The sequence below is a fragment of the Sciurus vulgaris genome (assembly GCF_902686455.1).
Source record: "Sciurus vulgaris genome assembly, chromosome: X".
NCBI lineage: Eukaryota > Metazoa > Chordata > Mammalia > Rodentia > Sciuridae > Sciurus > Sciurus vulgaris.
Genome location: NC_136471.1, coordinates 134,405,912 through 134,421,012, shown reverse-complemented (window position 1 = coordinate 134,421,012; position 15,101 = coordinate 134,405,912). Strand labels below are relative to the sequence as shown.

The 15,101-nt window shown below is 59.5% G+C and overlaps 2 protein-coding genes across 4 annotated transcripts in view; one reads left to right on the top strand and one right to left on the bottom strand.

Moving 5' to 3' along the window:
* Positions 1 to 15,101, top strand: part of STS (steroid sulfatase) — a 437,786-nt gene that overhangs the window by 230,451 nt on the left and 192,234 nt on the right. The gene's annotated exons all lie outside the window — the stretch shown is intronic.
* PUDP (pseudouridine 5'-phosphatase) overlaps positions 1 to 15,101 on the bottom strand; it is a 205,734-nt gene that overhangs the window by 4,319 nt on the left and 186,314 nt on the right. For all 3 annotated transcript variants that reach the window (XM_079123281.1, XM_079123279.1, XM_079123280.1), the window contains one exon: positions 11,183 to 11,412. In XM_079123281.1, coding sequence (XP_078979407.1) covers positions 11,183 to 11,412 — 230 coding nt within the window. The remainder of the gene's footprint in view (positions 1 to 11,182; positions 11,413 to 15,101) is intronic.

Genomic DNA, 15,101 nt, shown 5'->3' with positions numbered 1-15,101 from the left:
CTCCGACGCCACCAAACTGAGGACCAAGCTCCAGCATGTGAGCCTTAGGGGGTGAGGTCCGGTTGCATCGCGACCACAGCAGGGCACAGAGAACCAAGCGGCCGGGCCAGGAGAGGTTGTAAGGAAGAACGGATGGACGGATGGACGGATGAATAGATAGATACATGGATGGATGGATGGATGGAGAGATGATGATATGGGTTGATGGGGTAGATGGATGGATAGATACATACATGGATGGATGGATAATGGATGGATAGATACATACATGGATGGATGGATAATGGATGGATAGATACATACATGGATGGAGGGATAAATGGACGAATAGATACATACATGGATGGATGGATAAATGGATGGATAGATACATGGATGGATGGATGGATAGATGATATAGGTTGATGGGATGGACCGATGGAGAGATGATGATATGGGTTGATGGGGTAGATGGATGGATAGATACATACATGGATGGATGGATAATGGATGGATAGATACATACATGGATGGATGGATAATGGATGGATAGATACATACATGGATGGATGGATAATGGACGGATAGATACATACATGGATGGAGAGATAAATGGACGAATAGATACATACATGGATGGAGGGATAAATGGACGAATAGATACATACATGGATGGAGGGATAAATGGACGAATAGATACATACATGGATGGAGGGATAAATGGACGAATAGATACATACATGGATGGAGAGATAAATGGACGAATAGATACATACATGGATGGAGGGATAAATGGACGAATAGATACATACATGGATGGATAGATGATGATATAGGTTGATGGGATGGATGGATGGATAGATACATGGATGGATGGATAAATGGATGGATACATAGATACATACTTATATACATGGATGATGCATGGATGGATAGATAGATGATGGGATGGATGGATAAATAGATACATACATGGATGGATGGATGGATGGATAAATGGACGGATAGATACATACATGGATGAATGGATGAACACATACATACATGGATGATGGATGGTAGATGATGGGATGGGTTGATGGGATGGATGGATGGATAAATGGACGGATAGATACATACATGGATGAATGGATGAACACATACATACATGGATGATGGATGGTAGATGATGGGATGGGTTGATGGGATGGATGGATGGATAAATGGACGGATAGATACATACATACATACCCATGGATAGATGGTAACCCTCATCCCATCCTAGGCTCCTGTCTACACCTCAGAGATCATCTGGGAGCCAGGCTCCTCCACTAATGATGGGAAACCCACACATGACTGCCGTGCGTCTCTGGCGTGGTGTGAACGTCTCCTCCTGCAACAGGGGCTCGACCAGGCTCCCTAGATGGCTGTGAGGACGGCCTAATGAGAGCCGTCCTTCTCTGGAAGCAGCACGGGCGGAGACCCCAGCTCATGTACCCACATGGAGAGCAGAGGAAGCCACTCGCAGGTGCTGGGACAGGCCTGAAGGTTGACTCAGGAGGGAGCCCTGGAGGAAGGCTGGGGCAGGAGAGCAGAAAGCGCTGCCGGCTCCTCACGCCGGCGACGCTCGTTCTGCTTGGTAAGTGTGTCTGCGTCTGAATCCGGAGAAGGAGAAAAGGTTAATTGCTCAGCAGTCTATTCCGAGCACGCACGGAATTAGAAAGAAGCGAAGCTTCACCAGCAGACGGGTGGGCGGCTGCTGTGGCTCCTGGTCTGTGCAGGTGGGAGAGGCAAGGCCACTGCCCTAGGGGTGCGCGCTCAACTCTGTTGACCTGGGCGGCGGGGAGGGACGGGGACACTGACGGGCTACACTGTGAAGCAGAGGAAGGCCGCCAGGCTGGTCGGCAAGGAGGCCGTGGAGCTGAGCCGACCTCCGTCCTCATGCGTTTACTGCGGTGGACACAGGAGCTCCCCTGTCAGACACCGGGCCTGGCACCCACTGTTCCGTGTGAACCCCAGGCCAAGGAACCACAGCACAGGGTCACCATCGGCTGTGCGTGTGAGACAATGCAGGGGAGATAGAGGAGAGGTGATGGCTATGAGCCTTCACCTGAGCAGGGCAGTGACCCCCGGCGGGGACTGACCGTGAGGTGACCATAGGCAGCCGGGGTGTGGCTGGAGGAGGGTCACGGGGCACCTGCTTTGGGGTTTAGATCTGGTCCCTGGTGAGCAGAGCTCTCTCTGCTTCCTGGTGCCACGTCCTGAGCTGCTCTCCTCCTCCAGGCCCTTCCGCCATTTTGTTCTGCCTCACCTTGGGCCAGAGCCATGGAGTCGGCCCACCATGAACTGGACCTCTGACACCATGAGCCCCAAATCAACTCCTCCTGCTGTACAATTGTTCTGGTCTGGTCTTTGGTCCTAGCAGTGAAAATCTGACTAAAATAATGCGCATTTCTTAATGACCATCCCCAGTCCTATGAACAGTCAACCAGGACCACAGGGTGTGTGCTCTGGCGTCCACCTCAAGGACAGGAGAAAGCAGATTGCACCTCTCTGCCTGGGAAGCACTGGCACCTCCTTCTTGCGGTGGACGGAAGGTCCTTATGAGACGGAGAAGCTGGATATGGCCGTAAGGTTGGCATGAACTCAAGCGCAAAGCCAGCGCACAGGGCCCAAGCACACGGGTTCCGGACAGGCGAGGTCCACAGCCGCAGAGTGCCCATCAGCAGGGCCACGAGGGCATTCCACACGCCAGGGTGCGGCGTGGGGTATCTGCTGAGGACGGAGCGGCCTCAGCGCCTGCAGAGGGGCTTTCTGTACCTGTGGTGCAGGAGAGGGGAGCCGACTCCTTGCCTGTCTTGCTCCCAGTCAGCTGCACTGGGGGGAAGATGTGCTTCTGTGGCCGGGTGCACACCCAGGCTACGCTCTGAGAGACGCCCAGAGGTCCCCTGATGGCACTGCGAGGTCCGGGAATCCTTGTGGAACTTTCTTTCCATGGAGGGTTGTGTTTGCAGAATGCACACAGAGACCTTGGGGAGTCTCTGACTCCCTGGCTTCCAGAATCTCCCAGGCCTTCCCCAGAAGGTCCCGATCCCTCAGGTTGTAGGAATGTAGCTCACACTACAAGGGCCTGCTTGAGCCACAAACAAACGGTGCCTTTTGGCAGAAGGAGGGTTTCCTGGCTCTTCTCAGAGCATGCAGATACAGGAGTAGGAGCTTGTAGGTTCATGCGCGGAAACCGGACTCATCCAGGGAGCAGCTATTAATGTCTAGCTGTTCACAAACAAACCAGTCCTCCTTCCCTGTTCTTTTCCTTTCCTTTTTAAACAGCACAGGGTTTGTCCTGCCACTGGGAACTGAGGAAGGGACCAGCGTGCGAAGGACCACTCACCCCGCCAGCTCAGACGACGGGAGTCGGCAGCCCGTCCTCCTGCAGAACACAACACCGTGCGGGGCAGCCCGGCCGGCCCCACGCTCAGGTAGAGGGCGCTGGAAGCCCACCCTGCAAGGCCCTCTCCTCTGCTGCCTCCTGACCCCACCGGCCACTCCAGGTCAGGGTCCTAGGCCCATTCCCGGGTCCACACGGCCAGCTCTCCGCCCACACTCCTGTCTCTGGTGGCTTTCACGCTGCAGTGACGTCTGCAGAAGCCTGCGGAGAAGCAGCTGGGCCCGTGTGCCCGCAAGCCGGGTCCCCAGCCGTGAAGGAGCCCATCCCGCACAGGCACGGTGACAAAGTGACAGCGCGTGACACTGTGGGCTCTCTGGGTGGAGAGAGAAATCTACCCTGGCACCGCTCTGTGGGGACTTCGGGACAAGTGACTGTGCCGGGGGCAAACGCTGTGGCCCCTCTTCGTAGCTGCTACCTCCCCTCTGAGGCGCCTCGCCTGGCCCGAGCCCTGCAGAGGCTCCGCCGAGGAGTCAGGCCCGTGGCCCCCGCTGCTGGCACTGGACGCCCCCACCCCCACGGCGGAGGCCACTCTGAGGCGGGGACGGCGGATCCCTGCGCACACACGCTGGCCCTGTGCTGGCAGAGACCCTGCTTCGGGAGCAGCCATGTCGTCACCAAGGGGCCAGCCCACTGTGCCGGTGCAGGTCCCCGGCGACGGCTTCTCAGGACGCTGGGGACAGGGAGACCGCAGTGCCCCTGGTGTGCCACAGGGAGGCCAGGCTGGCAGCTGGGGAGACCACACCCTGGGAACCCGCCTCCCGCACGGTCATCTCAGACCTGCACCCGCCCTAAGACGCAGGCGGGCGCCCGAACTTTTCCCGAGAATTTGCTGCGCGGCCAGCTCGCCGCTCCGGGAAGCAGACCAGGAGCGTCAACTGCCAAAAAGGATGCCCGGGTTCACGCGTGAAAATCAGAATTCCAGACAACGGGCAGCGCGCCAGGGTGTGGGCTCCTCCGAGGAGACGTGACAGGGACAGTGTGCGTTTCCTGTGTGGTCACAATGAAAGAAGCCGTGAGCAGTGCGGGGACCTCGTTCTTCAGTGAGCCAGGATTTCACAATGAGCACATAATGTCACCAGGTCAGGTGGGATGCCCGGGGAGCAGAGGCCGTGGTCAGTTCCGACAGCGGCTCAGTGTCCACCCTGCGACGGCCCGGAAACCACGGCGGGCTGAATTTTAATGAGACTCAAAGAAAAACAGCTTGAATTACCTGAAAGGACTATTGGAACACCTCTCTTCCAGCTCATCATCTGCACCAGGCCAGACTCTGACTGGACCCGTCCACCAAGGCCAGGGTTCACGCAAAGAGCACGACGAAGACATGGTCTCTCCCGTCAAGAAAGCGCAACGAGTACTATGATGCGAACAAACTTGGAGAACGAGTGAGTCTCAAAATATGCTATTTATACTACCATGCAATCAGTTTCTTATACTTCTTTTAAAATGAATACTTTTAAAATGTCAGCTTAATTTTTAACTCAGTAAATAAGATGCCTAATCCACATAAACCAAAGCTCTTCTGTGAACCCTGCATAATGTTCAAGACTGGAAAGAAACCCTAAGATTCCAAAGTGCCGGAAAACTGCTGTTCTTCCAAGCTGTACACAAACGAGACGCCCTGACCCCTCAAATAAAATCGTGGCTCAGCAGCAACTTTAAACATTACATTTCAAACAGCATAGTTATTTTTTTCTCCTTAATTACAGAAAGATTTACTTCCTGCCAGGCGTAGTGGTGCACACTGCAATACCAGCTGTTCAGGAGGCTGAGGCAGGAGGACCACAAGCCTGAGGCCAGCCTGAGCAATGCAGAGCGCTGGGGCGAGGTTCAGTGGTCAAGAGCTCGCCCAGCGTGCAGGATCCCTGAGCCGACCACAGCCCTGCACACTCAAAACTAACGTCTGCCTTTAAAACTCCGCACACATGGGTACACCCAGAGGCACATGCACACTCACAAGTGTGAGCACAAAAGTGGATTTTATTGACATATATAAAAAGGCTTAGGCTGGGAGACAGGGTTCTGGGTTTCACATTTTGCCTCCATTTAGATCATTCAGGATTCAGCCAGGATTGTACACACCAGTATTCCTAGCAACTTGTGAGGCTGGGAACAAGATCAAAGCCAGACTCAGCATCTATTTCAAATAAAAAATAAAAGTACCAGAAATGTAGCTTAGTGGCAAAGGATCTCTGGGGAATTCAGGTAATTCAAGCTGTTTTTCTTTGAGTCTCATTAAAATTCAGCCCGCCGTGGTTTCCGGGACGTCGCAGGGTGGACACTGAGCCGCTGTCGGAACTGACCACAGCCTCTGCTCCCCGGGCATCCCACACGCTCACGTGTGTGCACACAAGTGCAAGGGAACTTGGGACGTAGGAAATCAACCCTCTCTGCAATCCGGCCTCCTCTTGGAGATGACCCAACAGCGCCATGGCCATTTTTAAAAGGCCACTTTAGACAATATGTTCTTTCTGCTTGTACACAGATGGCCTCACTGGACAGCCATCGCCCTGAGATCGGCTTTACTGCCTGGGAAAGCAGAGAGAGGCAGGAACACAGGCTATCCTCCAGGTCCCAGCCACCCTGCGGTGGAGGACATGGCTGTGCAGCCAGGTTGCTGTGGCTGGACAGGACATTTCCTCTGGGGGCCTGAGAGTGAGTGGACAGACAACAGGCTTCCTGCAGGCCTGCGCTCCCGCCTGGAGTGGCACACGTGTCCCCTTCTGTGTCTGGGCTCCTCCTGGATGTGAGCTCTGGGGGTGGCCATTCTGGCTCGGGGACCTCCCTGCTGCAGGCCTGGGACTGCTCGACGTCCTTGTGACACACAGGTGACAACGGCAGGCTCTCTGCACCCCAGGGCCTCCGCTCCACGCTGCCTCCACGGCCATCCATTCTCTCTGCACCTACCCCGACTACCACCTAACACACCTGTCTTCAACATCCACCTGTCCACAGGAATGCTCCACCTGCCCACCTCCATCTTCTCCATGTGCCATCCACCCACCTATCACCACCTGGCCACCTCCATCTTCTCCATGTGCCATCCACCCACCTATCACCACCTGCCCACCTCCATCTTCTCCATGTGCCATCCACCCACCTATCACCACCTGGCCACCTCCATCTTCTCCATGTGCCATCCACCCACCTATCACCACCTGGCCACCTCCATCTTCTCCATGTGCCATCCACCCACCTATCACCACCTGCCCACCTCCATCTTCTCCATGTGCCATCCACCCACCTATCACCACCTGGCCACCTCCATCTTCTCCATGTGCCATCCACCCACCTATCACCACCTGCCCACCTCCATCTTCTCCATGTGCCATCCACCCACCTATCACCACCTGGCCACCTCCATCTTCTCCACCTGCCATCCACCCACCTATCACCACCTGCCCACCTCCATCTTCTCCATGTGCCATCCACCCACCTATCACCACCTGCCCACCTCCATCTTCTCCATGTGTCATCCACCCACCTATCACCACCTGCCCACCTCCATCTTCTCCATGTGCCATCCACCCACCTATCACCACCTGGCCACCTCCATCTTCTCCACCTGCCATCCACCCACCTATCACCAGCTGCCCACCTCCATCTTCTCCATCTGCCCATCCACCCACCTATCACCACCTGCCCACCTCCATCTTCTCCATGTGCCATCCACCCACCTATCACCACCTGCCCACGTCCATATTCTCCATGTGCCATCCACCCACCTATCACCACCTGCCCACCCTCCATCTTCTCCATGTGCCATCCACCCACCCATCACCACCTGCCCACCTCCATCTTCTCCATATGCCCATCCACCCACCCATCACCACCTGCCCACCTCCATCTTCTCCATGTGCCCATCCACCCACCTATCACCACCTACCCACCTCCATCTTCTCCATGTGCCATCCACCCACCTATCACCACCTGCCCACCTCCATCTTCTCCATATGCCCATCCACCCACCCATCACCACCTGCCCACCTCCATCTTCTCCATGTGCCATCCACCCACCTGTCCATCTTCTCCATGCGCCATCCACCCACCTATCACCACCTACCCACCTCCATCTTCTCCATCTGCCCATCCACCTATCACCACCTACCCACCCTCCATTTTCTCACTATCTGCTTGTCCACCTACCTATAGTCACCCATCCTTCCTCGTTCCTCATGCCTGACGCACACAACCCTTGTTCTCTTGCCAACCGCACCTGCCTTCCAAGCCCCCACCCCCAGCCCAGCAGGGCAGAGGGGATGCCTGCTTCCGGACTCTGGGATTGGGTGAAGCATGCAACCCCACTGCGTGCGGGGCACTCAGGAGGACCCGCCCCAAGGCTAGTTCCAGTCACAAAGGAAATGCTTGGGAGTCCACGCCCAGGGAACATGGATCTTTTCACAAGGACGTAGGCGGGCCTGCTGGGAGTGGACCGCGAAACTGGGCCAGGTGCGGGCTTGCTCAGCCGCTGTGAGCGGCAGTAGCAGCAGGAGGGGTCCGGAGGCGGGTCAGTGGGGACAGGGCCACAGGTGGGGCACGGGACCCTCGCCCTGCAGAAGCAGCTGCAGCTCACGGCCTCCTGGGGGAGGACACAGAGCAGAGGAGCGCAGAGCGCGGGCGCTGAAGCCCTGCACTCGCCCACCTCGCACGGCCGCCTCCCTTCTGAGCCGTGCTGCAGCCCTGTCCTGCTGGCTGCGCGGTCTCCCCCAGGGACGAGCGCCTGGAGCCCCCAGCCATGCCCGCCCTCACTGGTGAGCCGCTCCTGCTGCCAGGCGCCCGCTGGGTCTGCCCAGCTCCACGGCTGCACAGGGGCTGCTCCCCTGGCAGGTTCTCCAGAGCCCGAGCGGCCCCCTCTGTTCCGCGTGTCTGACTTGGTCCACGTCCTTCCTTGGCCGCCTTCCTGCAGAGACCTGAGCCGTGCCAGGCCCTTTCCCTCCCAGGCCCTGAGATGGCCTTGCACCCTGGGACCCGGGCAGGCCCTCCCCAGGGCCGTGCTCGGAACACTGAGGACAGCATGTGGAGGATTCCCCAGGACACCGGCCTGGCGTCCCCGCGAGACTGCACGAGGTGGAGCGTGTCTGGGGTCAGCGTGAAACCACGGGCTGCGTGGGAGCCCCTGTGAGCCACCCTGCCTGCTCACACGTCAACACCCGTTCAGGCCCCAGACGGAAGAGGCGAGCGTCCCCCTGTCCCCATCTCCCTGTCCCCGTCTCCCGGCTCAGAGTGCGGCCTCACCGATCCGGCTCGGGGCTGCACAGAGATGCTCACCGCACACTAAGTCCTGCCCGAGGCCACCAGGTGTGGGGTGGGGTCACAGCAGCAGAGTGCGCACGCACGGATGGCAGCCTCGCCAGCTGCTGCGTCACATGTAGGACTGTAAGGGCGTGAGAAGGGCAGGTAAGGGGCATGGAGCGCCATCTCCACAGGGACACGTGCACTTGCCGAGACAGCATGGAGAACGCGCCACCTGTCCAGGCAGGCGGAAACCCCGTGTCTGACGCGCCTGGGCTCCGGTGTTCAGGATCTGGGAATATCTGCACACACACCCTGAGACTCTGAGGCGGCGGGAGCTGAGGACGCATCTGAAGTTTGCTTTGTGCACAACCTGGGTACGTGGGCTGGTGAGCCTGAGCCCTGGCCGTGCCCATCGCGGGAGGCCAGGCGTGGGGCTTCAGCTTCAGGCGCCACCTGGGCGCTCCAGAGGTCTCAGCGTGTGAATCTGGGGATCTTGCCACTCAACCCGCGTCGTGCGACATGCAGGAGGGGCCGAGTCACAGCAGGCTGTCTGCACCCTCTCCAGATCAAGCACATCTGGTATTGTACTTATTTTGCTTGTTTACTCTTAATTGAATGAAAGTCTCACGTGCGGAGTTTCCTGAAGACAGAACCACAGGAAAGCCAAGTCCATCACTGCGATACCGAGACCTGGAACCGTCTCGCAGACAACACGGCTGGAAGACCCCAGTGTGGAGTGTGGCACTGCTGGGCTTTCCCAGCCCGTTTCCGGGGTGAAGGGCACGTGGGACAGCCATAGGAGGCACACAGGAACGCCCGTGCTGGAAATCTACCACACAGATGTGTCTCTGTGGCCCGGACCTCAGGTGCCGGAGGGGAACAAGCAAGCTGGGAGAGGCGCACCTGCTGCAGGACCCGGGCTGCCTCAGGCCGGCAGGTCACCAGGACCGCAGGGGTGGCAGGGCTGAAGCCCCAGGTTCCACCCCAGGGCCACTGAGAGTCAGGGGTCAGTGCAGAGCTGGGCGCAGCAGGAGCCCCCAGGCCGGCTCCGCAGCCTGACGGGCCTCCGTGGACTTCTGCCAGAGGCGTCCCCGGCCCCGGCTCACGGAAGCACGAGAGAACGCGGTGCCTTCGGACTCCCAGGGCTGTATCCAGGAGTCTGGACCCAAGGCCTTTGTCTGTCTGTGGGGCTGAGCAGCGAACCCAGGCCTCCCGCGTGCTGGGCAAGCGCTCTGCCACTCAGCCACCGCCCAGCCCCGAGACTGTTCGAAGCATGACCTGAAAGACGACGAGCCCAGTGAGAATGCAGCTCTTTCCCGGAGGCTCCGCGGCCACGCCAGTAAAGAGGCCACCACGGCTCCCCAGGGGCACCAGTCCCCTGCTGCCCCTTGGCTCTGGGTATTCCTTCCCCACCCCACAGGCCTGATTCCGTGGCACCCTGTGTTCTGAATTCTGACTCCCCTGGGGAATCCACAGGGCAAGGAAAGGACCGGCGCTACCCACCAGTCCTGTAGCCCTGCCTGGGGACAACCCCCAGCACCCTGGGGGCCTCAGAACCAGGAGCCTGGGAGACTCTCCTCAGACACCTCCTCCACCTGCACGGCACAGGCAGGCCCAGGCTGTCCAGGAGCCTGTCACCAGAGGCTCCTGAGACGCCTCCAGCTGCACGGCACAGGGAGGCCCAGGCTGCGGGCTGTGAGCACAGAAGACACCGGGCGGCCTCACAGCTGCAGCACAGACCTGCTCATGGACAACACAGGTGCCAACAAGGAGGTGGGAACTGGGAGCTGTTTGCTCTCCATACCGGAAGGGCTGCTTTTCCTGTGGGCAGGGGCCACCTTGCCCTGCAGAACAGAGCCGTGTGCAGCCCCACCTGTGGAAAGGGACCGCCAGCCACCCCAGCTTCTGCACCTGCAGCCAGGCCCGCCCGCTGCCTCAGCTGCCCACAGAATGTGGACTCAGCCCCGAGGACCCCGCCCTGAACACCCTGCTGGCCCCGTCGGAAGGACGGCCGAGTGACCACAGCAGGAAGTCACAGGCCGTTTGGTCCTGGAGGCCGTGCTGGGGAGGGGTCCCAACCCGGTCACCAGCTGTCTGTCCCTGGGGAAACCGTCTCAGGCCAAAACTTAGGACGGAAACACCTGGTGCGGAGCTAAGTCCCCTGCCCAGTGGCGTGTGGTTTGCGAGCAGCTGGTGACAGGTCAGGGGGTCCTGCCGGGCGCCCCTGCAGGACCGGGAGCGGCTCTGGCACGCTGGGGTGGCCCTGGTTGGAGTGGGGATACCGTAGCCTCAAGTCACCAAGCCCCCTCTGCAGTGTCCCCTCAGCCGCGGGCTGTCCAGCCTGGGCCTCTGAGAGCCGCTCTGCCACCAGCAGACGCTAGTGGGGTCACTGGGGACGGGACACAGGGTCACCGGGGACCGGGCGCAGCTCTGGCCCCGCTGTCCATGCGCTGTGTCCAGGAGAGGCGCCCGCTCGGGTTCAGGGAGTGCCGTGCGGCCCTGCGGGGCAGCCGCATGGTGGGGCCCGCGGCCCAGGCCGCTTACCTGCTGCACGGGCGGCGCCGGAGAGAACCTGCGGGCACAGGCGAGGAAGATGTCGGGGCTGGGCTTGCCGCTCCGCACCTCGGGGTCGTCCCCCAGCACCACGTGGTCAAACCGCGCAAAGAAGCCCTTGTGCCTCCTTGTCTTCATTTCGAAGGACGCGGTCCCCGAGCTGGTGGCCAGGGCGAAGGGGACGCCGTGCTTCTGCAGGTGGCGGATCAGCTCCTCAGCGCCTGGGAGAAGGAGCGGGGCGGTGAGCGGGCTGGCCTCCTCCAGAGCGCGCTCCATGGGGGCTGCGGGCCAAGGGGTGAGGGCGGGTCCCCAGGCTCCGCCCCATCGGAGGAGGTCGTGCAGGGGGCGTGGCCTGGGGCTGGGGCGGGGTCTGGGCCCCGGCCAAGAAGGAGAGGGTTGCCAGCTCCTGCTCCTTCTCCGCCTCCTCTGGGCCTCCTCAGCCTCCTGCTCCACCCAGTGACAGGCACCAGGTCCAGGGACCCAGACCTCTGCATCTGCGAGGCCAGGTCAGTCTGTTTTCCTTAAAAGCTCGCTTATCTGGGGTGTTGGGTCACAGCGGTGGGAAGTGGTCCAGTAGGCGGCACCAGGCTCTTGTGACCTCTTCCGAGGAACTCTCTGATCTGGGGGACTGTGCAAGAGGGGCCACTAGCTCGGACACATCCCTACTCAGAGGTGAGGAAACAGAAATCAGAGGAGCGACTGCGTCATCCCGGGAGCAGAGGATGGTTTTCCTGGAAAGGAGCGTGGCTGGTCGTGGATCTGCTGGTGCCTAAGTCCCAGGACTGAGCTGAGTGAGGTGGGAGATGGCCTGGAGTGGCAGGTGCGTGGGAAGGCGTGTCTCTGACCTGATCAGTGGCTGGGCAGGGACCGTGCTTTGGGTTAAACTGAGAATGACATACATGTGACATCGTGCATCACACAACTCGGTGACTCCCCACTGCTGGGGACACGGAAGGCGCCCACAGCCCCAGCAGAGGCGGGAAAGGCCAGGCTGAGGGTTAGCCACAGCGCCCGGCCAGCAGGCACCAGGGAAGATATAAGCCTGCTCCCTTAACAGCTCAAGAGCAGCGCCAGAAACAGGCACCCACGCAGCCCCTGAAGGAGCGTCAACCACAGGACACGGGGACACAGGAAGACAGGCTGGCCCTCGAGAGGTACTCAGGTGACAGGAGCCGCCTCCCACCAGCACTGAGACCGAGAGCACCAGGAAGGGACCCCAGGCCCACGGAGCCATGAGGGCCGACCTGCAGGTGTTTCAGACAATCGGTGTCACTGAACGTGGAAGCAGGCAGCCCCTCCAGCCTGTCAGCAGAGGCGGCCATGCTGGAAATCATCCTGCTGGGGACAGATCTGCAGGCAGGTGACCTTCGGTTCCCAGCCGAGGGGGAAAGGCAGGCGCGGAGGTGCCCTCCATGCGGGCAAATCAAGAGACCCTGCACCCTCCGGAGGTGAAAGGCAGCGCCCAAGACCAGCCCAACACCAGTCTCGCCAAAACTGAGGAACACGACTGGGCCCAGAGGAAGACAGGGATCAAGAGAAACAGCCCCAGGACGAGCCAGAGGATGGGCTCAGCAGAACCCGACCTGGAAGGCTCTGGAAGGTGCCAGGGCGCCAGCAGAGACGGGAACGCAAGGTGGAAACCTAGGACCTGCTGCTACAGAACCAGACTCAGACGCAGACACACAAAACGGAAACAAAGACAACTACAGCTGCCGCGGCTCCTCCTGGGAAGAGCTGCACTCATGACAGGCCAGGGGATCGCAGAATGATGAACGGCCATTATCAGAGAGGGACACGGGGACACTGCACAGTGATCACACGCAGTTCATCAAAGCAGAGAGTTCGCCATGTACATGCGCCCACGGCACGGCTGCACGGTATGTAAAGCAAGCCACTGAAAAGGGACGGGGACACAGACAAGCATGGACAGAAGTCTCTTTCCTGTCCTGATGATTGACAGAAAGTCAGCAAGGACAGAGCCGATCTCGAGGACCTGGCCTCACGTGCCTTCATGGAAGACGACCTGAGCAGCAGAGCCCGCGCTACTTTCAGGTTGCACGGAGCATTCCAGAAGACAGGAAGCCCTGCAACCCAGAGTGCCATCCTCCAAGTCTCAATTGTGGAGACCACGGGAACTCTATCCCTGACGGAGACAGAGTGAAATCTGAGGTTGACCACAGGCAGCTGTTTGGAAGAGCACGAACGTGGATGTGAACCACACATTTCCGGTAAAGACGGACGCCCACAGGGAATGCAGAGGACGGTCTGCGGAGGCCAGAACCATCAGACCACACAGGGTCTGCGGGCACAGTGGCAGCCGAGAACCAGTGGCGCCCAGCTCCGAGGAGGAGAGCCGGCCGGCGGCCCAGTTCCCCAGGTGGAGGAACGGGACCCAGGGCATCAGCTCCTTAAGGGAAGGGAGGCCATTATCACAAAGGAAACAGCGGGAAGGCAGGAAGGAGGAGGAAACAGTGAGCCAGAAAAGGGAAAGCCAGCGGGACCGAGAGCTGCTTCGTCGAAAAGGTCACGTTACATGGGGAGCCACAGCCAGACTGTCCGGGAAAAGGAGGAGGATCCCAAGTCCCAGGGTCAGCCGAGTTGCCGGGAGGATGACAGGTGGCATCAGGAGCCACTCAACACCAGTGGCCCGGACCATCCCGAGCTAGCCGGTGACAGACACCACGCCACTGAGACGACAGGGAGGCAAGGCCTGGTCTGCGGAGGAGCGTCCCCTACCCAGGACCCGACCGCCTCATCCGCGGATCTGCCAGCGGCCACGGGGAGACTTGCGACCCGCCATCAGGAAGCCGCGGTCGCCCCTGCCCCGCACACACAGGCCCCCATCCCCGGGAAGAGGTCCCCAGGGCAACGGGAGCCTCCAGGGAGCAGCTTCCCGCCCTGAGGACACCAGAGGCCACGCGCAGAGCTGGCCGCCAACCCCTGTGGACCAGCCTTCTGCCTGACCAAACGTGTGAGCGGATTTCCCAGACAGACCTCTACGCTGCTGGGTGATGTGACAGAATGGCATCCCAAGGGTCGGGCGATAGGGCAATAATGTACTTCCTTCTGGATACACAGCGGTGACAGCTGAGGACCAAAACCACCCCGCTGAGAAGGAGATGCGCCAGTTACTACTTTATAAAGCCTTAACCAAGTTCCCGAGGCAAAGGGCGTGCGCTTGTCCCTGAAACACACTATAAAAACCAAAAAAATTGTTCAAGTTCTTCGGTGCTACGGATTCTTAAAATGTAACTGTGACTTATTTTGTTTAAGCTTACGCCGGTCACGTTGTTCTTTCTGTGACTATTTTGCAAGGAACCTAACATGGCGGCAGCATAGTAACGATACCGCCACTTGTTTGCCATGACAGTTCTGCCTCCTCAGGTGCTGAGTCTGAACCCGAGAGAGGCACACGCCCAGGCCAGCGTGCCCAGCAGGTCTTACTTACAGGTGACAATACAGACTTCTCCCGGAGGGGACAAGGGGCCCTGGCTGAAGTCCTAGGGTCCCAGGAAGTGAGCCGCCTTTGTTCTGCTCTCTGTCCCCTTATCTCTGCTTCCTGCCTCGTGACTAGGCCCAGGAGTTGCTGGTGACAGAGAGAAAAGGTGACAGCGGGTGGCGGGCAGGGCCACGGAGGATCCAGGCAGGCAGGGTCCAGGGGGCCTTAGTCAGCAACTCCCTGCCTGCAGCACTGTGGGAGGGGTAGCTGGGCAGCTCACCCTGGGGACCAAGAGAGCACTGGGGACACCACATTCCAATCTCCCAGGGACCGCCTCCAACTTCCCAGACCCTGGTGGCTTGCACGGCCTCCACGGCCTCCACTTGATTCCCGAGTCTACACTACCTGCCTGCCCCAGATGTGGCTTCGGTAACAGCCACAAAAGCAGATCCCACTGCAGGGCAGCCCCTC